Source organism: Seriola aureovittata, chromosome 23 (assembly GCF_021018895.1).
Source record: "Seriola aureovittata isolate HTS-2021-v1 ecotype China chromosome 23, ASM2101889v1, whole genome shotgun sequence".
Taxonomy (NCBI): Eukaryota; Metazoa; Chordata; class Actinopteri; order Carangiformes; family Carangidae; genus Seriola; species Seriola aureovittata.
Window position 1 is genome coordinate 3,339,012 of NC_079386.1, and position 23,296 is coordinate 3,362,307.

A 23,296-nucleotide genomic window follows, 5' to 3' on the forward strand; every position below is an offset into this window, starting at 1 on the left:
AGATCCCTGGAGGATAAGCCCGCATTCTGAAACCTGTTCAGTTGTGCCAACAACGTGAGATCAAACACTAATCCCTGGGACATCAAATAAAATGTCAAGCGGCAGTTGTGAGCTGTAATGCCACTAATACTGATGAAAGATTTCATTGCAACCAACCTCTTAAGCATCTCATTTCACTGTCACCCAGGAGGAGGTAAGACTTAGAAGGAGGTAGAGCGGGTCGTCCACTAACTGGAAGGTCAGCGGTTTGAACCCTGCGCCTCCAGTCCGTGTGTTGTTGGGCAGGACGCTGAACCCCAAATTGCCCCTGGTGGCTGTGTTTGGTTGTGATGTGGTGAATGTGAAAAGACTAGAAAGTTGTGTTGCTATTTAACTACTCCTCACCTCTTTCGTCCGCCTGCCTTTCGTCCTCTATCAGGAGCTGCGATGCCGCGAAGAGGAGCTGAAGCGAGCGGCTCTGGAGCAGAAGTCCCACGAAGAGTTCCTGCGGCAGCGTGAGCAGCAGCTGGCCCAGTGGGAGCAGGACGTGTTCGAGCGCGAGCTCAGCCTCCTCATCCTCCACCTGAACCAGAACCAGGAGAAACCCAACGTCAAGAAGAGGAAGGGCACCTTCAAGAAGCACAAGCTCAAGTGCAAGAACGGCGAGAAGATCAGCATGCCCCAAGGTTTGTGTGTTTGAAGTGTCTTTTAGATTTGTTCTGTCACAAATCAACCATTAACTGGATTGTGTCAGCCAGAAGTTTTGACTAGAAATCCCATTTCAAGAACCATTACTGGCTCAGAGGCAACAAAAACAACAACAACAACAACAACAAAATTAAAAAAAGAAAAGTACAAGAGATCAGAGAAGTGGAAGTGAGGGAGGGAGCATTGTGGTGCAACTGTTGTAATTTTTTGGCTTTGCTGAAGGTTCGCATCAGGGCTGGACTCATGAAGTTTCATTGGAGGATGATTTTTGAATTGTTTCCTCATATTTTCATCAAGTGTCTAAAGTCACAAGTCTTCAAAGTGTTCTCTCACACTTTATTCTGAAAAGCCCCTGAAACAACATTCGGACCATGGTTAGACGTGGACGTGACTAAAGCACTGTTCCTGTGAAAGGCGGATCACAGCTCCGACTTGTTGACATCTGCACTGACCAACACTCTTCTTTCTGTGCTCCTGTTTTCCCTCTCGTACTCAGCTGGCTGCTGTTTCTTACATATCCTCTACTATCACAAAATCACACAGCCTGCTGCAGTTCCCATCCACTGTGTTTCAGTGTGTGTGAGTGTGTGTTATGGGCTGAGCAAGCATGCATAAATACATTGTGTGTGTGTGTGTGTGTGTGTGTGTGTGTGTGTGTGTGTGTGTGTGTGTGTGTGTGTGTGTGTGTGTGTGTTGTGGTTAGGCCTTTCCCAGCAGCGACAGGGCAGTGATGTGGTGGTGGGGGTTTGATGAGAGGGGAGAGTGAGCCAACCACGCCTCAACACTTCCTGTCCATGGATACACTGTTGGCTGGGTTCTCTGACTTTCTTGCTCTCATTCTATCTCTCTCTCTCTCTCTCTCTCCCTCTCCCTCCCTCACCTTCTTGCTCTTCTCCCTCCCCTCCCTCTCTCTGCCTCCCCAGCCATTGTTTTTATTCTCCTTCTGACCATATCTGGTGCACTCCCTTTTCTTTTTTCCTTTCCTCTTTCCAACAATATTATTATTATTATTATTATTAATATCATCTTTTTTCTTCATCCTGTGTAGCTCTTGACTTTCTCCCCTGTGGAGTAACTGATATATGCTTAATTGGTACCACTTTACAACAAAACTCCCCTTATGAAGGATTTATAAATGGTTTATTACTAGGTTATTAACTTGTTTGTTGTTGGTTGTTAACAATTTATAAATCATAAACAATTATAAACAAGTTACCATACATTGATGTAGGCTAACTATTTGGCAAGATCAGTCAATGCTTACTACTCATTAATCTGACTAATGAGTTACCATGTATAACGGGTAACAATGAGCCTTATTGTAAAGTGTGAAACAGATCATTGTTTATTAATGAGTTACTATTATTTATAACTGGTAAAAGGAGCCTTATAGTAACTCATTAACAAATGATGATCTGTTTTACACTTTACACCTTTGCCTGTAACAAATGTTTGTTACTGATAAATAGATGGTGCTGACGGTGGTTAATTGTTAGTAACTTAAACATGTGATGAAGCAGCAGGTATAAATGCTGATGATGGGGATGATGGCTTAACAGTACAGAGAAGTGTGGGCTCACTATTTGGCAAGCAACAGCTCACGCCCTTTCTGTCTAATGTTTTATAAATGATTTATAAAATGTTAACAAGCTAATTAATAAATTACTTATAAACTATGTATAAATCCTTTATAAGGGTCGTAATTAAGAAACTGAGGCTTTTCTGTTGCATTACAAATTTGTCTCTTTCACGGTTGTATAATGGCTAAATGTAATATAACAAACAACAAATAATTTAAGCCTGACTCATTAATTAATCCTTCCTTCCTTCCTTTTGTCAGTGTTCACTTGATACTGCATGTATTCATCTCAGTAAATAAGAAATATAAGAACATAATTTAATACTTTTAAGGCAAACCATTAATGAAATGGAAGGACTTGAGCCAAGGGTAAGAATGACAGATGAATATATTAAGTGCATCTTAATTTGAGCTAACGGTTCATAATATGAGGCATGAATGATTAATTTGAGGGAATCATTTTTTAATGCATTTTTTTCATTGGTATTTAAAAATTGGGGGAGTTACATGTTAAATTATCATAAATAAAGTAGATGCGTATAATCACAAATATCTGTGCACTATTCAGCACAAAATTGACAAGCAAACCCCCGTCCCATAACTCTCCCATTGGCTCCCTCACACCCCACCCACCCTGGACCTTATGGCCACAGAGGACAGTTATATTGTAAGGATTTTTATTATAGTAATCGCTTGTTTCCAATGTGAAATGTTTTCTGTTTTTTTCCTGGTGCATGTTGGCAGCCCAGTGTTCCATGCTTGCTCTGTCTATGAAGGCAAGAAGCCATCTTTGTATATTGACAGAATGAGGAGCTTTCCATCTACAAGCTCTGAGCACCTTGGCAGCTGTCAGGCCAGCTAGCCAGCAACGTCTCTGGCCAGCTAACACACTGTTCCAAGTTGGAGCTGTCATTAGGTAATAAGGCTTCTGGCAAGTAAGGAATTGTTTTAGACAATATGCTTGATAGCATCTCTGAAACCCTCTCCCACACCATATGAAAAAATGTGCCCAACATATTTTAAGTGCATAAAGTGCAGTTTGGTGATGGTAAAGCCGTCATTTTAATCAATGTGCAGGGAGGTAAGTATGGTCTTTGTATGGCATTAAAATGAATAGCTTGATGGTTGGGGTTCCTGGAAGATAGTTTCATGTTCTTCAAAGATTAGTGTCAAATTGTGGTTTGAACTATTTGAGGAGAGGTGAAAGCTTTTACTCATTTAGAGAACAGCATAAACCTCTTCTGATTAGGTTTAGATAAAGATAGAGAAGTATTGACATCAATGTAATGGTCCTTGAAAAACAGCGGGAGCTCCAGTGGGTTAAAAAAACTATAGTAAGATTAGGTATCATACCTTATTACTGATGTATACAGTGCATGAAAGTTATCATCGATTTCTATGGATCCACACACAGTTTATCAATAATGGATTTAATACAGGTTATATTTGATATATATATTTATATTTTCTTACTTATGAATATGATTTAGATCGGAATCCAACCCCATTGTTTTATCCGATGCATCCCTTCAATGCGTCCCAGAGAATATCAGGATTATAGCCGTGTAGCAACCAGACAAGTGCATTCTTTCACTGTGGGGTGTACAATCCACCAAGCATCTACAACACAACTATCTATTGGCCATTTCCTTAATACTCTAGATACCAGACGTTGTTCTCTTGATTAAGTCACCCCCTGTTATTGGAGCAAATTCAAATTCAGTGTTTTTATGTAAGCAACTCTCCCCTCAGTATCTCTCCCAGATCTGTGTAGTGAGAGTTATGTTTGGCAAAAATTACTACACCTTTATTCTTTTTTAGTATTTGAAGAAGATGGCAATCACATGATAGATTCTACTCTGCATTCTGGCATCATTTTCCAATATATGAATTTCTTGAAAAACGGCCACCTCCACCTTTTTTTCTCTGTAGGAAATCCATAATGCTTTTTCATTTCAGAGGGAACAGGGTAGAATTTAATCTATTTGAAATTTTCTCTCCTGATACCCTCAAGGCTGTGTAGCTCGCTATTAGCAGTTTTCCTTTCAACTCTCAGCAGCTAGCAAGAACTAGCTTGCTCCACCAGTTCTGCTCCTGGTAGCTAATTGCTATGGAGCCTGATTGGAGTCAAGACCATAATCTATGGTAAAGGCTTCAGTTAGTAAAATGTCCCTGAAGTATCAGGACTCTGAAGTTACTAAGTGCAGTCAGTATAATTGTTGTGTCCCTTCAATTTAAAAGTACTATAGGTAGGAATGTGGAGCAATTGACATGTATTAATCCCTTTTTACTGCCAACAGGTGAACATATTAATGTAACTTAAAAAATGACATTTATGCAGCGGCAACAGTGTGCAACACTAGCTAATGTTATCTTAGAAATGCAGTCACCAACCAAAAATGTTTTTATCTAGAGGCCTGTCTGGCCATATGGGAATGGACCAACATCAAGTGAAAACAAGGGTCAACATCAACTGAAAATGGTATTACGCTTTGTAAATCTTGTGTCAAAGAAACAAAGTTAGTCAAACTATGCATAGCCAGACCTGTTTCCACACTTTGTTTTAATGCTGTGCCAGCACTGTCTGCACTGTCTAAAATATAGTTTATCAAACTATAATAGCAATGTAACTTAAGTTACCTCATTTATCAACATGACGCCGGTTCCTTCCATCCACTCGCAGATATGTCGCCACCAGTCTCTTGTATGGAGTCCCAGCTGAGACTCCACATGGTCTGGTGGCAGAGGAAGTGTAGGCTGCTCCTTCTTCTTCTCCTGCTAATCCTTAAATTGTCACTATCCAAGAGCCATACAGGCCTGCCCTTCTTTCCCAGTTCATCCATCATGTCACTGTTTTGGCGGGTGCCCAGGATGCTGGCTCGTGCCTACCTACGGAGTTCAAGCATGCGCGTGAGCAATAGGATGCTGTCTGCAGTTTACTTAACGAGCATCTGCGTCATTAATAACAAGGGAACGTTACATATAAAACCTTTAAACAAGTCAAACCCTAGAATTCCCTAATAACAAATAATGATTGAAGGCTAACTGGACATGGCAAAGGTGTAATGCTAAAGGGCTGATTAAGAAATTACTAGTTTGAGGAAATAATTTATTAAGATTTCCCCTCCTGACACCCACTGAGCTCTCAAGCTTGTTATTTGCAGTGTTAGCTAGTAGCAAATTGTAGCAGTATCATTCTGTTTGTCACAGCTGGCAGTTAATTGCTAAGCTGTTCCCAGTCAAACACAGCACAAAATTAGCTTTGTAATGTAAGGATACTGAAATCCTCTTACATGACTGAGTTTTACGTCTCCTTTCACAACATTTGTTACCAAGCTGTGAACATCTATTGCACTGAATTTCCGTGACTGCGAAAACCAGAATAGGCTGTTTTGGAGAAATAAAGAAGATAAAAAAAAAGTGTTGGAACCTTTAAAACGGCTGGTCTAACATCTGTGTGTGTGTGTGTGTGTGTGTGTGTTGCAGATTTCATCCATAAGATCACTGTGCAAGCATCCCCAGGCCTGGAAAAGAGGCGCAACTCTCCTGATTTGGGTTCAGGCTCGTCGCCCTCCTTCGGCCCACGCTTCCGCGCAATCCAACGTGAGTGCTGTCACTTTTCCCTTGCATACACACATCTACAAAACCAAAGAATGCGGGATCTCTGGCCTCCTTGCAAACACACACAGACTCTGTTGCAACATCACATCTCTCAGTTTCCAGTACTCTCTTTCATGTGCTCTCAACCACCCTCTCGTCTTCTTTGTCTTCCCCTGTTTCCCTGTGGGCCCCCTCTTGCTCTCTCTGCCCCTCCCTGGCCCGCTGCTCTCTCTCTCTCTCTCTCTCTCTCTCTCACACACACACCCTTTTCCCTTTTCAATAGTCTGTTCCAGTCCAAATATTATCTGACTTCCTCTCAGTGGCTCAGCACTTCTCGGCAGCCTTTGTCCACTGCAGCCCTGCTCCGCTCCCCCTGTCTGTGGTTAGCTCAGTGCTGCAGCAGGGGGAGCCATTGAGCTGTATTTTCCAGGCAGAAAGACTACAGTTTTATATGCATGAAGTGGCTACAGTGCGGTTGACTGAATTAAAAATAAGCTGGGAGGAATTCATTGCTCCAGGAGAAGGGGTTGAGAAGGGTTGCAGCAGCGGCAGAGATTTACAATACTCCTCTGCTTGTCAGGCTCTTAGACAAACGCCCTGAGATTGCTTCCCTTCGAAGGGAAATTGTAGGCAGTAGGTCACAGGGCGTCTTAACAAAACCCAAAAGGAAATTTGTGGTGTAGCAACAGGCCGTGAACAGGATTTTTATAAACAATTACCACTGGGGGTTGACATAAAAACACAAATTGCGGTGAAACATTTATCTGTAAAAGCGGTTTGTAAATCCAAAACATCTGTCAGCTTCATTTATTCATTAAATAGAGGGCTGGTTTTCTTTACCTCCTAATGATTCTCTTTAATGGCAATCACTAAGCCATGAGTGTGCTTCTCATTAAAATGTGTTTAGTGGATATTTATGCCTGCCCTCTCAGTAGCATGCAGTGATTTATTGCCAGATCCTCCCAAATTTAGATGTTTACTGACTTTGATGATTCCCTGACTTTTCCTTTAGAACCACCTCCAGGTTACATCTTCAGTTTTTTTGTTCAATTCGATAGTATTAAGTTAGTATCTCAACATTTACTTGAAGGAATAGAACAAAACTGAGGACTTTTTTTTTATGTAGCATCATCATTTGGTCATTTTTGCTTTGCCCAATACTTTCCTTTATGACCAAATACCTACAATATTGATGACATTTACCTCAAGCTCAGCTGTACTTTGTTTGCAGTGCTAATTAACATATGTTAACTTATTAACAAATTAAACTAAGATACTGAACATGGTAAACATTATATCAGTTTAACATCTGCGTGCCACTGTGAACATGTTAGCATGCTGACATTAGCATTTAGCTTAAAGCCCTGCCACGCCTACTGTAGGTAGACTCCTACTCCTATTGTTTCCTATGTAGCAGTAAGTGAATGTCATCTTGGTTATTCTGTATAACAGAAGTAGCCATGCAGATTCAATACGAACATGGAGTAGATGATGAGTAGAGGAGTTCATCCGGAAATGTACAAAAACATTACAACCACTAAAATATTATGACATCATCAGAGACATATTGCAAAAAGAACATGTTTACATAGGAAGGGGATTTTTTTTCATGTCACATTTTGATCTTGATGATATTGCAACACTGACACTATCAACTGACTTCTGTGCTTGCTTTGAAAAACAATGTGTTGGAGAGTGTGAGGCAAAGTGCATGAGCCAGGCCTCCAGTGAAGCAGGGGCCAAAGAAAATAATACAACTTGTCCATTCAGAGAGCATATTTACTTTCTCCAATTTCTGAAGCTGAACTGAACTGACACAAACCACTGGGAATAAGCAGCACCAGAATTCTGTGAAATAAAATAGCAGCTTTAAAGTAATGGAAAGGAATCAAGCTTCATCACAATGAAGTGCAAGACATTTAATGTAATTTATTATTATTATTATTACTATTGTTGTTATTGTGGGTTTCCTTTGTTTTTTTATACATGTAGGTGTGTCTTTGACAATTTATAACATTAATAACTGGTTTATTGTCAATAATTAGATCAAGGACATAGTGTTATTAAAGCTTTTAAATGTTATGTAATAATGTGATGCTCCCTATACTTGACTTTATGTGATTTCTTCGATAGTCAACTTTATATTTGCAACAAGATATCATTCATTAAACAGTGTTTAATAAGACTCAAGACACGTGCTTGTTGCAGTCTGAGCTCTACTGAGCGCTTTTTTTGAGTAATATAAATAATTATTGATAAAAATGTACGTATCATGATTACCATTACCAGCACTCGCTGAGTATAAATTGATCATTTATATCTACATGTGAATGCCAGCTTGTAGTTTATAGTAATGTTACCCAATGTGAACATTGTTTGCCACATTGGTTTGTTAGCTAAAGAGATAAAGCCAAATTAAACAGTCATCATTGCCCTTAATTTCCTCCTCAAACTCCAGTGGTGAAAAGAAGTTTACGCGTAACAAAGTGATTCACACTCATTTGACTTATATTTGAGGGCATGTGCACGATGTAATTACATAATCTGTCACATTCTCCAACCTGTCGCTCATCCAGCCGAGGATAGTCGGCAAGAGCACTTGTATTTGCAGCCATGCCTCTCATTCTGTCGCTGTCATGGTGAGTGGAGTCAGAGCGCTGCAGACTCTCTGCCCCGCTGTCACGCTTCGACACAACTCATAGTAAATACAGCTCCTATTAAAACACTGTCTTTCTTTTTTTTAAAGTACCAGTACTAATAAAGTGGAGTACAGTACTGTTTTTAACAGCAGGGGATTGTGCTAGCAGCTCAAGCTCGTTCGTGGGGAGGGTAGTGGCACGAGATGTAGTGTCACAGCCTGGGAGAAGCATGTGAATGGTATTTGAAATGCCAACTTTTATTAGCATGCTGCACTTCCTCAGGTGAGTTTGGCTCCTTTTCACACCTCCTGCTCTGTAAACCATTTAGAGGTTACCCATTAGACTGAATCCACAAGCTGAGGTAGTGTTAGCACAGTTTAAGAGGAAATCAGGAAGCATTGAAGTCTCATGAATTCTGGCTGTAGCCGGAGTCAGTGAAATGTCACTGTGTTGGAGATAATTGTAGGTCTGCCATCACCGTTGCTGAAACCTGCCTTTTAAAAAGCTCACCTCATTAGAATACAGCTAGACAGAATGCATAATAATGATGTGCTCGCTGATAATAATTTCACCTTGTTTTCTTCTCTCCAGTCAGTCCCAGTGACAACAGCAGGACTTTTGGGTTGAGCGCTGTCTGGCCCCTAGAGGCCCCCTCTCTCAAACAAGCTAATGGAGACCTGAGGTTGGGCCCCCACTGGAGGCCCCAGAGCCCGAAAAGTCCCAAAAGCCCCAAAGTCCTGCGCCTAAGTCCCCAGGAAAGCAGGTACAGCAGTGGTGCCCTATTCTTTTACATGTAAACATTTAACATCCTAAAAGGATAAGATTTAAAGCACACCGTGCTTACATGTTTTTGAATTTCTTTTTGCTTTCAGTCTCTCGATGAGAGCGAAGCTCCTGGAGTCAGACAGCAATGAGAATGGAGAGTCCAAGGATGACTTTGAGGAGTACCGACCCTCCACTCCAACCCCTCCCCCTGCTCAGAACGGTATCTGACGCCCTCCATCACCAGCCTAACCGCCAGTCGCATCTTCCATTAGCCATTGTTATAATTCACACTGGCATGAGTGTGAATTATAAATAGATGCTAAATGAATAATAAATACATTGAGTGTTCCTTTTCTGTCTCTTTCTCCTTCTCTTGTCTTTGTAAAACTTAAAAAAAAAATGTTTTTCTCTTTCTGCAGGCTCCTCAGTGAAGGACAGCATGCGGCTTCCTCTACCTCACGGAGACTCTGGCAGCGAGGAAGGGGGTTCCTCCCCGGCTGGCTCCCCCAGGCCTGAGAGGGGTTCCCTCAGTGGCATGTTTAAGAGCACCCACCGGGCCCTACTTGGCGGTGGCTCCCTCCTGGCCTCTGTAGGACTGGGTCGCTGCCTTGATATCCCCCCAAGGGTGCCCCCTCGAACTAACCCCCCTTCCCTAGAGGACCGCACCACCTTCGAACTGGAGATCTCCTCCCCTAAACCCCTCATTTCAGAACCCCCAGTAGTGGACGATCTCATCACCTTCTCCACCTCTGAGCCGCTCCCCAGACCGCTCTTGGATTTAGCTCTGCAGTACCAAGAACTTAAGCCCTTGCCCCTGACTCCGCCACCGCCAAACCCCCGTGAGAGGAGCGGCCAACGGACGCCGCACAGTCCACAGACTCCCAGGACCCCCGTGCAGCAGGACAAGGCCAGCCCAGGCGAATGGATGCCGTGTTCCCATTCTACCAACGGGGAGCTGGGCTGTGAGGCCTGGGAGCACAGAGCTGACAGGAGGAGGAGGTCCAGCCAAGGACTGCACACCACTCAGCTCGGTCAGTCTGAATCTGTTTTTCACCTTTTAAGTGGCATTTCACCAATTTTTAAAAGTCAGTTAATGACGACTACTACTACTCACACTTTATCAACTCTAACAAAGTTACTCAAGTGACATCACCTGAGTAACTCTGGGCCTGGCAGCTACAGTTTCTGTGAAATGTGAAAGTGGTTTTCAAAGCAATAAGGGATAAAGAAAAGTTCCTGTTGACATGCATTATGGGAAGTGAAGGAAATCCAGTGTTTTGGGAATGTGACTCATAGTCAGGATATCTCAGTGTCTGAGCGAGAGCCCCTTTAAATTACAGATTGGATCTTTGATTTTGTTTTTAATTCAGCTCCACCATTTATCCACATTTCTTCAATAGCACCAAGCATGTTTTAGGAGGTTGGCTCCGACTTTTATCTTGAATAATGTACCTCCTCCTCAAGACAATGTTTCCTCACAGTTCTTGTAGAATTATTTCAGTGCCTTTTTTTTTTTTTAGCAAGATCTTTCTGGCACAAGGGAGGCTTCGGTGCTGCACAAGCTTTTTAATTTACATCAAAGCTTGTCTTCAGCGATTTGCATATCTCAGGTAACAGCTGGCCCTCCATACTTCACCGCTAATACTTGCTAAGCAAAGCTAGCATCCAATCTTCTGTTGTTTTCCCTCTTTCAAGTCAGAGTTTTTCTCGTATTGCAAAGTTGGAGATGAAAGCAGAACATCATGCGGCGCAGCTGAGGTCACACAGCCTGAAAGTGCTAAATTCAAAATTTCTGATCATCTGTTCTTGACTTCACCGACCCCGCAGTGTCTCTCTGGCCACCTCCTCAGAAGATTTGGGAGTTTTGCTGGAGCTCAGCAGTGCATCTTGGGTGCTATTTATACTGCAGTTTGAGTTTTTCATATTTAAGCATGTCAAATATGTGTTTGTCATATGTAAATAATACATACATCACACACAATAAAAGAACACATTCAAGAAGAATAGCACTCATTTTCCCCTTCAAAATTACATGTGAAAATAACCAATTTTCTCAGGGGGCATATTTGTATCATATCATATTTAGTTTTAATTCACGTGTCATGCTAACAGATGTGATCTGCATATCAGCAGCACATCCATTTACAGTACATTCACATGTTTTTCCTGAAGACTTAATATGCATTTCTTAGAAGCACTGACACATTTTAGAGCTGTAATGACGGAGGCGTGGGTATTGGTTGTTTTAAGAGCGAGTGGGCTTTACGAGGGGCTTTAAAAGTGCCCCCTGGTAACATTTCACACTCTATATCTGGTCCGTTTGACTCACAAAGCCTTGGATTCTCCACAGAGCGATTCTTACAGCTCTGCCCCCAGGTACCGAGCAGACATGCCTCGCCTGTTCCGCTGCTAACAACCGTAATCTCACAAACCGCATGCGCTCATTACATCGGGCACGAAGAGGCGAAAAGCCACACATAATTAAACAGCGAGTGTTTTAGCTAAACATCTTATTATGTTTATTGAGTGTGATGACTCAGGCTCAGATGCAGAGACATACTGCCACAAGGTTGCTGGCTGTGAGTGTCTCGCTTGAAAGAGGGAGATGAATTCAGAGGATTCCTTCACTGGCGTTCTCGTCTGCTCTCATGTGACTCCTGATTGCTCTTTTTTTGTCAGCTGAATAGCTTAGCATGCTCAGAAGGTTGCTGTTGATGTAAATAACGCCATTTGGCAGACACGTCGCATTTGGAAATAGCAAATGTTCATTCAAGCTGATTTACTCTGAGTTAAATGTTCTTGTCAGTGTTAATTTACACTTGCTGTTTTCTGCTCGCAGCTCTGTCAACTAGTTACACAGCACTACGTTGTACTTAATGTAGACTAATTGCATCAACATCCTGTGCTGGTGATTGTTCCGTCTCTTTTTTGCTACAGTAATCTATGACTTTCATGTTTCTGTTTGAATCAATTTCATCACACAGATTTATGTGCGTAGCAGAATGTGTGAGAACAAATGCAGAAGTCTGATTGGATAGAAATGCATTAAAGAGCAGCAGAGCAACGCCACAGCAGTTTGAGAGTAATTTCCAGATTAACAATTAAAGCCTCCTCAAGCAAGAAAGTGAAGGACGGGATGATAAAGATGTTTAATATTTTGAATATTCAGCCTTTCGCTCATTTTGTGTCTTTGTCTGACAGTTCTGTTCACTCGTCATGGATAGTACGACTTAGCCCTTGACAATAGTGGTATAATGTCTTCTGTGCTTCTGGAGGAGTTTTCTATAGTCCAAGATAATAACCCTGATGATGTCATAGAGTTGAGCTAAAGGTAACCATCATGACGTCACTATTATAAACTGCAGGCATGGAGGTTGAAAGGGGAGGGCAAGAGGCAGATCAGGTCTAATGAAAGATGCTTTTGAGTTGCATCATGGGAACTGTAGGATCTAGTTTTTTTTGAGAGTTTGGGACTGAACTCTCAATTTTTGTCTCTTGGAAGCCCCTCAGTTATGTAGAATGTAGTCGTAAATGTGTGGAATGCCCCTTTAATGGTTTTTCTTTTTATCTTCTTTCCAGTTCTGGATCTGCCCTTGTGCCAAGACACACAGGAGTCTGATGACAAGCCTGCAGTGCCCTATGCTCTCCACCCCAACCCTGCCCTCTGGAGCCCCAAAACCCGGCGCCTGGAGGTCAGCGTCATCCCCCGGCCTCGCCCGTCCCCCATCCGCCCTCGCATTGACCCCTGGAGCTTCATCTCAGCCGGCGGCGGGAACTCAGGTGGGGGCCGCAGCCCTAACCGCTCGGACAGCAACCATCTTAGCTACCAGCCCTCCCCTACCAACCCGTTCACCAACTGTGACCCGTTCCCATCACCAGACTGTGACCCATTCGCCCTCAAAGCCGACCCCTCGAGCGGCTCGGACACAGCGTCGCCCTTTGACCCGTTCTTGGCTCCCTTTCCCACATCCCGCTCTGCCCCGTGCTCCACCAACGGCTCGCCCACGTTGCCCTCATTCCGCATTGCGCCCCTCAACCCAGCTGACTCGCCCCTGATTGACCTGGGCTGGGCGGCCTGCAGCAAGCCCCTGGATAGCACCAAAGAGAGAGCTCACCCCCGCAGGACACTGGGGCTCAAGCCCTTCAAGTCCCCGACGCAGCTCCGAGACGACAGGTTCTGAACCCGGCCTCGCCTGTGGCCCTCGTGGCCGACTCTCACTTACGGATGTTAAAAAGTGCAGTTTTTATCACAGGAACACAGTCCAGGACGGTGCCACTACTATGTCCTATATCTTACAGGAAAAGTGGTACATTGGATTGTGGGATAGTTACCTGTGAACCAAAACTGGTGCCCATTTCATTCTCCCTCTCTATCTCTGTTTCTCTATCCCTTTGAAGGAGCAGAACACAGATCACTAGTCCCATCTTCAGATTCTATCAGACTGCTCATATCACCTGCTTTCATCTCCCCCTACCTTTGAAGCATTGTGACAATGCAGAGGTGGATAAGGCGACTTGCACATCTTCATCTGCCTCTACCTCTCTGCAGACTGAAAGCATTCGGGACAATGGAAAATTGGAGTGCCTTATTTCGTGAAGTGTTTTTAATATATATCTTTTCAAGGTTCCTTGAATGGTTAATCTGGTGCGTAGGGAAGATGCTATGAATTTGGCTTAAATTTGCAAATCAGCTTAGCATTGCTGTGGAGGAAAATGTCGTCTGCGCATGCATGTGTGCGTGTATGTCTAGACTCATTGTTCAAGGAAAGCTTAGTTGTTTTTTTTGTTGTTTTTTTTTTTTTTTTCAAACAGCGTCTGCCTGTTGCATTATGGGAGAAAACACTCAGAGTGGATATTCTAGGCTGCTCATGAAATCCAAGACAAAACCATGACCCAAGCATTCCACTTGGAACCAGATAACATTCCAGTCACATTCCCCGGAAAATGCCGGGGATTGGACAGATTCATTCGGCTGGCAAGCGACAGAGCACAGGAAACAAGACGGGGGAGCCCTCTGCATTCCCTTCATATGCCAAAGAATGCCACTGTGACAGGGCTGGGACAAAGAGCGTCTGCAAAGTTGTTTTTACCTCCACAGAGTGCCAGACGGGTGGGTTTTCCACACTGGACAATACAGAGAGTTGAGACGATCACAGAGAGTATTTAAAGACAACTTTAATATACTTTTCTGTGGTTAGTTGACTTATTTTCCACTTTCCAGACTGTCTTATCACTGCACATCTGATGCTTTAGGAAGGTTCAACCAAAAATGTGTTTCCTACAGTACATAGGTGTGGACGCTTCATTGAATACATTTTTACAGTCCACCAGAGTAGGAGTGGCCTCACAAAGCCAGCCCGCAATTTCACAGTGACTTCCATATCCACACTTCTAAATTTTTGTCTAGAAAATCTACCACGCGTGTTCTAGAAGTGATAAATATTGTTCCAAAATGATCCACCAAAATTCCTTTCTGAAAAATTATGAGCCAAAAAGTTTTTCAATGAATGCTTCATTTTACCACAATAACACCAGATTGTAAAGGAACAGTTTCGACATTTTAGGGAATACACTTATTCACGTTATTGCAGCAGGCGAGATGAGGAAATTGACACCACTGTCATATCTGTCCATTCATTATGAACCTGGAGTCAACATCTGGATACCCAGCGGGCGCACAGCTGTTCACCAGTGTCTTGAGATGCTGATATTATGGTGAATGTAGGTTGTGATTTCAGGCGACCAAATTCAATTTTTCTGTCTGATGAGCTCAGCGTCTTTCTGATGTTACATTGACGTCCGGTGCTAGCTGGGTAGCTTAGCTTAGCATAAAGACTGGAAGCAGAGGGTGGCAGTTAGCCCAGCTCCGTCCGCAGGTTAAAAAAAAAAAAATCATCTAACTCTTAATGGAGGAATTTCGTTTTGTCTGTATTTTTGCTTTCCCCGACAATCATTCATCCAATCAACTTCAGATTTCGCGGGTGTATCACTGACGACCCAAGAAAGTGCGGTGTCATGACTGTGAAGTTTTTTTTTTTTAGGATGAGCTTCAAACATCGTGACACATCCAGTGTTAACTGTTGAGCTTTAGAGGTGCTGGTAGGTAAATGTTATCACTTTTATCCCCGTTTCTGGTCTTTATGCTAATCTAAGCCAACCATCTTCTGACTCCTTACAGACATGAGAGTGGTATCAGCCGTCTCATCTTCTCACGTCCTTAAAGTTGGTGACAGATGACATGCACCGAGTATCATCAAATGAGGAAGCTTGTGAGATGTAGGCTGGCTTTTCAACTAGAGTAGCAACACTCCTCAACTCTCCTCAGTTATTTTGTTTAAAAAAAAAAAAAAAAATCCATCCTAAACCCATTTTAACAGTACTAAAAAAGATCTGGTAGGATTCTCTGAATAACTGTGATGTCATGTTGAGATACACTCAGTAAAGAAACAACAGAGAATATAACACACATATAACACAAGGTAAAATATTCCACCAACAGCAGCCTCCACAGGTCAAAAGCACAAGCGCATTAGTGGAAAAGCTAGCTCTTCCACCTTTTGGTTCACAAACATTATCATCAATGGTCGTTTTTAAATACTAGCGGGTTCAGACAGTTTCTCAGTGGTCTTTCAAAAAGCACCCTGGGAAATGTGTGAGGTGAGGCAGGTTGAGGGGAAAGTGAAAGAAAGAACTCCTGGAATGGGTTGAACATCACACACTGATGTTGCATAACAGTATCCAAGTCAGCTGGTTTCATGTAGGCCATTAACATAATTGGCGTCGGTCAAGCATGTAAGCAACTGAAAGAGACCCACTTGGCACATGGCACAAACTCATCGTGTTAGCCGCGTCTTTACTTGAGCATTACAAGGTACAAATACTGATTGAGTTCATCACTGACACCGTGTCATTGGAAGACAATAACAGCTTTGTTCCGATGAAGAGCGAAAACCTCGTCTCCAAAGGGGAAAGCTTTGAGATTAGCCTAATAATCCTACTGACAAATAGAGGAGGCTGATAGCGATAATTAGCCTCTTGATAAGAGCAGGGAGCATTAACAAAGCACTCAGATATTTGGTTAATTAATTTGCCCCGACGTTATGAAAATGCCCTGCATCCTCCTCGCAAGGTATCGAGTCGCTTCCTGCATCAGCTTACGTCTCGATTGAAGCCAGGCTCTTTTTTTTTAATGCATAAAGTTCCAAAGGCAGATTGAGCTGTCTTTCCTCCATTCCCTTCCATTTCTCTCTGTTGCCACTGGCTGTTTAGCTGCTGACCGGATGAAATCTTCACTGTCAAGGCTCACCTTTTTTTACGTCCCCCTCAGGTGATGTGGGAGATAGCGTTCTTTTTTTTTTTTTCTTTTTTTTCTTTTTTTTCTTCTCACTCCTACTCCTTTGCTTCCTTCTGCTTCTCTGGAAAGTTTTCTTGAGGGCAGTTGTGTCCTGACACTGTGGAGCGTTCAATTCAATAACAGCCAGGTTTTCTATCCGCCAAAAAGAAATGGCATTTGTGCAAGTCCATTTACTGAGGAGTGCTCATTTACCAGAGACAATTGAATTTGTTTGGAATTGAAACAGGAGCTTTATTAGATGTTTCTATTGCACATCAATTTGTCTGTTCATCATCTACTGAACATCCAATAATACTCAGCGGTAACAAAGAGACGCAGTGACAGACAGACTAGATTGTACAATGTACTCTCCATCCACATCAAAAGGCAAATGTGTTTATGGCAGATCTGAATGGCCACACTGAAAGATGGGCTGAAAAGCCTGCTGTCAGAGACGGGGGAGATGTCGTGAGCCGTATGAATGGGAATAATGATGCACACTTTTGTCGGTTCTTGAAAGCATTTTAAGGTGTTGCCCTTGTTTGTACGTACGAGAATTGACGGAAGTAGTTGTGTCGGAACAAAAAAAAGAGAGCTTTAGAGAGTTCACACACTGCCTACTCTGTACATCAGATACTTGCTGTTTTAAAGTGGACATGAGTGTCGGATTGTCGGTTTCAGAATGATGCAAAAAAAAAATAGTTGTACGAATTCTTCGGGTTATGACATAGGAAAAGGTATCTACCAGGGGGGCTATTAGACGATATGACAACACTTAACTTGAAGCTTTAACCCTGAAAATTCATTTGATTCCAACAACATGTACTCTTAGACAAGCGGCTGCGGTGCGAATGTCATTTTTCACATAATCAGCATGTACCTGGTGGGTTCCCATGAGGGGACGGCAGGATCATCCTCCCTAGTCGGAATGTCCTCCTTTGGATCTTCAGATTTTGCTTAAGCTTAAGGGCGTTACTGTCATGTTAATGTTGAGATCACGGCAGAAAAAGCAGCAGCTGCTACATCGTATTTCTTAGTTTGTCCTTAAAATGTAGATGCAGTTTCTGAGAAAGCACATCCACCATTCAGAATCTGACAGCCTCACCCGAACAAGAGATCTCACTGTTTTGCTGTTGTTTTATATTATAGCATTTATTATTATATATATATATATATATATATATATATATATATATATATCTCACATGCTGTCACCTGGACGTGAGCAGTGTGGATCTTCTTCAGGGATGGCAAACGTCAGAGTTTTAATATAGAATTCGTCTCTCACAGCAGTGTTCCCCACCTTCCTCTGATCTCTTGTCCTCACCACTAACATTTTGCAGACAAGACAAGTGATGAGTTATTGGCTCGTCTCTTTGTGTCAACACACAAAGACACAACAGCTATCCTCTGGTAGTCATTAGGTTCAGATAGCTATTATTGTCAACAGAGCTGTGTGAGCAAAAAAAAAAAAAAGCTACATGAAAGAAATTGAGATGATTGAAACGTCTAGCAGATTATTTCTGTCACAAATTCACTGCGTGTGTCAAGTATCCACTTCAGCCTGCCACTCATGCCTCGTCTGTATGTGCTAGACTTTTAATTTTCCCTCAGACCTGATGCTGAGAAGCGTTACCCGTCGTTCCCCATTAAGGGTGTGCACATTGAGTAATTGACCACATAAAATATTACTTATATATAACAGCAGTCACCTTGCTCTTAAGGTATGATTAAGAGGAGAGTGCCGGCATCTCCTTTACCTTTTATGATTAAGGTATTGTCGGTAGTCAGAGTAGGAATTCTTCTTCTCCTGGTAATAATTTCTGGAAGTGGTTCATTTTAAGTAGTGAAAACTACTAATACTTAGAATATGTGCTTATTTTTTACATAAACACATTGCTCCTTACCTTAGCTCCTAGGGTATAATAAGAATTTGACAAAAGTCCTAGTTCGGTAGCTGAGGGAAGAAGCGGGACGCATTTTAGGAAGTCTTTTGTGGACAGGGACACCCGCCTCTTGGTTTTGTCTGTCTGATTTAGGAGCCGTAGCTGCCAGGAGCTGACTCCAATGAGAAACTCCTGATATGTTGTTTGTGATGCGCTGCTCTTCCAGGCATTGCCCCATCTGTCATTGCAAATCAGCGTCCCAAGTACAAACTGACAGGGAGAATGGAAGTGAATTCTCCACAGGAGAAAGCGATATCTCGCCACCAGTGATCCACTCTCAGCCTCACAGCAGCAGGGAGTAGACATGATTTGATGATCTTAATTCAAAGTTCAAGCTCAGACCGTTCCCCCTAATCAGTGAATGGCAAATGTTCAATACATTATATGAATAAAAGCTAATGAGACAGCATGATGGAGGAACCCAATGCCCTGACCCTCATCACGCCAAGCGGCTACTGGTCAGAGGTGGGTGTGCTTTGGAATTTCAGAGCTGAAAAATCAGAGCCATTGTCCTGGAGGAAAAAAAAAAAAAACCCAAAAAACATGTCACAAGCTTGTCAGTTTTAAATTGTTCCCTGTTGCCACCATCCCCTAGGGTTACCAATGGATGCTTGATTTGGCTTTGTGAAATTTACACACATACTAATAATCTGATTTAGCCTGGTTAAGCCATTAATTCAACCCTATACTTTGGAAATAATATTGCCAGCCACTAAACTGCCACATTTATCATCTTTAGGTCAAAATTCCTGTAAAAAAATACCTAAATTCTTTCACACAGGGACCTTGTCGCCTTCTAATGCTAACCCAGGCCCTGTCAGACATATATTACCAGTTAGATAATTAGAATAGAGTAAAAAGAACCCCCCACTCACTTGAGCTTTTTTTTTCTTTTAAAGGAGCAATTTGTAAGTTTTGCTATTGCTACATAGCTAACATTAGCATTAACAGCTGTTAACTCACCAGTCTAGAAGAACCATTGCGAGTTGGGCATCAATATTCATTCCTTTACTCATCAACAGTTGTGTCCAGAGGTTGAAAAAAAACCCATTTTAACTCTTTTCTCTATCACGTCTTCTCCTTAAGTTAGCATGCTAACCAGCTAGCCCCTCACTTTCATTTTATGAACTTTTCGTCTTGGTTTCTTAATTTTTCAGAACTGTGTGGCTTGCTAAAACGTTTTTTACATCCCATTTTAATGACCTGAATAACAATATTACTTGTTAATGTATTCAGTAGTATTTTTGACCTGTCTGATAAGCTTTTCCTACATTTAGTTAGATTTAGGGCTCCGTTGTTTAGATCTTACTTCTTTTCTTGCTAAATCAGGATGTCTCTTACTTTTATCTTTATATGTTACAGTTCAGTGCAGTCTGTCTTTTTCTGACACCATGCAGACACTTGTGTGTGGGTTGTGAATGTGCCAGAAGGTGATACTTGATTACAATGAGGAGCGACATGTGCTGGCGCTGTGTGATTGTGATGAACAGCTAACACTGAGAGCATTAAAGTGTTGTGTAAACCCATCGGCTTGAACAACGGAGAGATGGTCTCATACTGAGAACGAACTGAGTCTTGTTTCTGCACGGCCCTCTGAGTAAACTCACCAAGCTCCAGGACAGAAATGTGAACCTTGGTTACTGGGGGGGGCTTTAATTCGATTGAATAGTTTTAACACCTGAACTGAACCATCACTGGCATTATGATAAATCAAAGTAACGGACTACAGTGTGCATGTAAACATACCCATGTCTAGTCAGAATCAGGAGGGGACTGTATTAATAACTTGCTGCAGCTGTGGTTAAAATGTATTTTTTCTCCTTCCTGGTTAATGAAAAAATTGAAGGATTCAACAAGGACACAGGGAAAAGCATACTTCACTTACAATATATTTTATTGATGAAATCTTACCCTTTCCGGGTCAGTAAAGAGGGAATTCTCAAACTACAAAATAGATGGCCTGGCATTTCAGTGGCTTTCACACCATTTACCTTTTTCTTGCTCGTGTTCAATTAAGTGGATGTTACAAATATACCTGGTTATCAGCCTCGTTTCAGTTGTCTCACAGCCAGCCGTCACTGCCACAGACACATTATTGGTCTTCCTGGCTCACATGAAACTGAAACACCTGCCCAGGGCTTTGTTTGGCATTAACAGGCCGAGACCAAATGATCAATTATGACCTTTCATTGACTATTCAGGAAATGCACATCCCAGTAGGGATATGGACAAAAGCCATGCCTGTGATAGTCACTGCCAGGTGTGTAAGCTAATGCTCAGCCCCTCAAAGTGTGAATATTATTTCTAATTCTTTTCAATCTGTGCATCCAAGGTCACCATCTGCTGTCCTCTTTCTGTAACAATGAAAACTGAATGAATGGGGGCCAATTCGTTTCTAAGACCACAGTGACAGCTCTTGGAGAAGGCTGGCGCTCTGTTTAGAAAATAAACATGGATTTTATCTATGAGGTTATTAAGTCCAAGGCCCAAACACTCACCCCCCCCCCCCCCTTCACTCAGCAGCACCTTGGTCATGATTAAGCCAAGCTATTGACACTCAATTACCTTGTGATCTTTCCAGAACAGAATCTGTTCAATCTGTAAATTTCTGTTTTTAGAGAGTTGAATGCTGCAAACCAATTTGTTGAGTAAACAGTATCCATTGTGTCTCAAATATAGACTGCAAAATGATTTATTGTCGTCTGCTTAGCATTTTAGATAAAAGGAATTAAATAGCTGATATTTTTGGCATTTTTCTTAATTACATAATGTCTTACTACAAATGTGTATGTAGAAAGCCCCGGTCAGACCCCAGAGCACAACCTATCCTTGAAGCTTGGTGATGTAAAGTATAACATTTGCTACTTCGCCAACATTTTTCCAGCCTCACATTTTTCCTGCCTAAAAAATGCTAAGAAAAAAATCGATGAGATTGTAATTTCAAAATTCCTCCAGTGATGCATTTTATGAATTTGTGAGTGACTGACATGCTTGGGTTCTATCTGATAGCAATCCAGGACACCAGCAGCCATGTTTAAAACTATGTATAGATCAATTTATTTGGATAAAATTGGCCATTGCCCTGCTAGCTGGCTAGCTAGCTGGACCCATAAAATAGAGTAATCTAGGTTTTGGGCTTTCAATATGTCCATTTCCTCAAAGGTCAGCTAAGCTTAAATTGAGTGAAATTGATCAATGGCACACATTTGTATGTCAAAGTTCCCCCAAAGGTAAAATATGGAAATCTATGAATGGATTTTGTTCTGTGTAGCTGTGGTCGTTGGTTTGACATAACAAAACCTTACTTTAGTCGCATTGTTAACATGTGTTCTGGGAAAATCTACCTGATTGTAGACACAACAATGATAGATATGTGTAAATTAACAAACATTTCAATGAAGCCAACAGCAACATGCTTACTGCTGCCGATGGGAACAATGTTGTCTGATGTTGGAAAAAAAATTTCATGAATGCCTAAGTGACCAAAATGTCTTGGCTCTGTCTGATAAGCGTTTAGACCCGTGATATCTGGAGTGATTGTCCTGGATCAGGGCTGAGACTATTGTCGACACTCGATTAACGTCTTCTAAGGCACAGATAGTTCAGGGTGAAGTATTTGACTGCGGCTTGAGAGTATTTATCAGTAGGTGGTCTCTTTCAGGTGCTCATGCTTGGGCTTAAATAACTGAACTCTAAATGATCCATAGAAGCAATTTTAAACGGTTTGGATGGTACAAATCCCCATGACTCACTGGTCAAATCTCTTCCACTCACAGCATCACAGTGCTGTAAAAGGCTTTTCCTTCTGACAGCTTCCTACCAGCAAGCTAAGGACATTAAAAATAAAATAAAATAAAAAATATATATATATAAACAGGAGAAAAGTGGATATTTATAAATGGCCATTTTTTTACACACTGGATTAAAACTATTTCTCTAGATGGCCATGGACACAGTCTACATTAGGATGATGAATTGATCGATTGCTTCATATGAACAAGACATTTTATAGGTTTTCACTGGAGTATTAACAAATGCATGTATGGGTGCTTCACTTGAGGCAGATTAACTTTACATTCCAGTTCTCCAATTTGACCAAATCTGTATCGAAAATGATTCCCAGTATTTTTGTGTAGCAGAAGATTCAAGAGAATTGCCTGGTAGAGCTTGAAATCCTGTTTCTCGTGTACATTGCAGCAAAATCCCAAACCTAAATTACAGTCTAATGTCCCCTTGGGGCACCCATACTGATTTTATGTGCATAAAACTGCTAGGTGGAGATGAGGATTTTGTCACTACCATAAAGTGGTAGACAAGGTTACCTCCTCTCTGTCTTTGTATCTATTTGCTTTTATTGTAATTGTTCCACATTCGTTTCTTTGTCTTTTTCTTTTTGTTTGTTTTATTACAACCTAGGTGATGTGATAACACAATTATTGCATTGCCTTGGCAGCCATTTTTACATCTCTGAGAACTGCCTCTGCTCATGTGAGTGAGAGGTTTTTTTCCAGTCATCGGGCTTTGAAAATTCGTTATTGTTGCATTTTTGTGAAATCTCGCACTGGGCTGGGCCTAATCAACTGTTTTTATTGTTGTGTGTCAAGAGGATTATTTCTGTATACAGATGTGAAAATGTTTTTATTTCTCTTGACTATTATAATGGGTTTTAACCTGTGGAAAAAAAAAAAAAAACAAAGGAAAAAGCTCAAAAAGAGATAAGACCAAATAAAATGTAACACTCCTCACC

The 23,296-nt window shown here is 41.8% G+C and overlaps 1 protein-coding gene across 1 annotated transcript in view; it reads left to right on the plus strand.

Moving 5' to 3' along the window:
- LOC130164149 (mitogen-activated protein kinase kinase kinase 11) overlaps positions 1-23,294 on the plus strand; it is a 54,967-nt gene extending 31,673 nt beyond the window's left edge. Inside the window, exons 5-10 of the mRNA XM_056368658.1 lie at positions 419-665; positions 5,753-5,869; positions 9,097-9,268; positions 9,378-9,490; positions 9,690-10,301; positions 12,850-23,294. Coding sequence (XP_056224633.1) covers positions 419-665; positions 5,753-5,869; positions 9,097-9,268; positions 9,378-9,490; positions 9,690-10,301; positions 12,850-13,451 — 1,863 coding nt within the window. The 3' untranslated portion in view covers positions 13,452-23,294. The remainder of the gene's footprint in view (positions 1-418; positions 666-5,752; positions 5,870-9,096; positions 9,269-9,377; positions 9,491-9,689; positions 10,302-12,849) is intronic.
- The last annotated feature ends 2 nt before the right edge of the window (positions 23,295-23,296 follow it).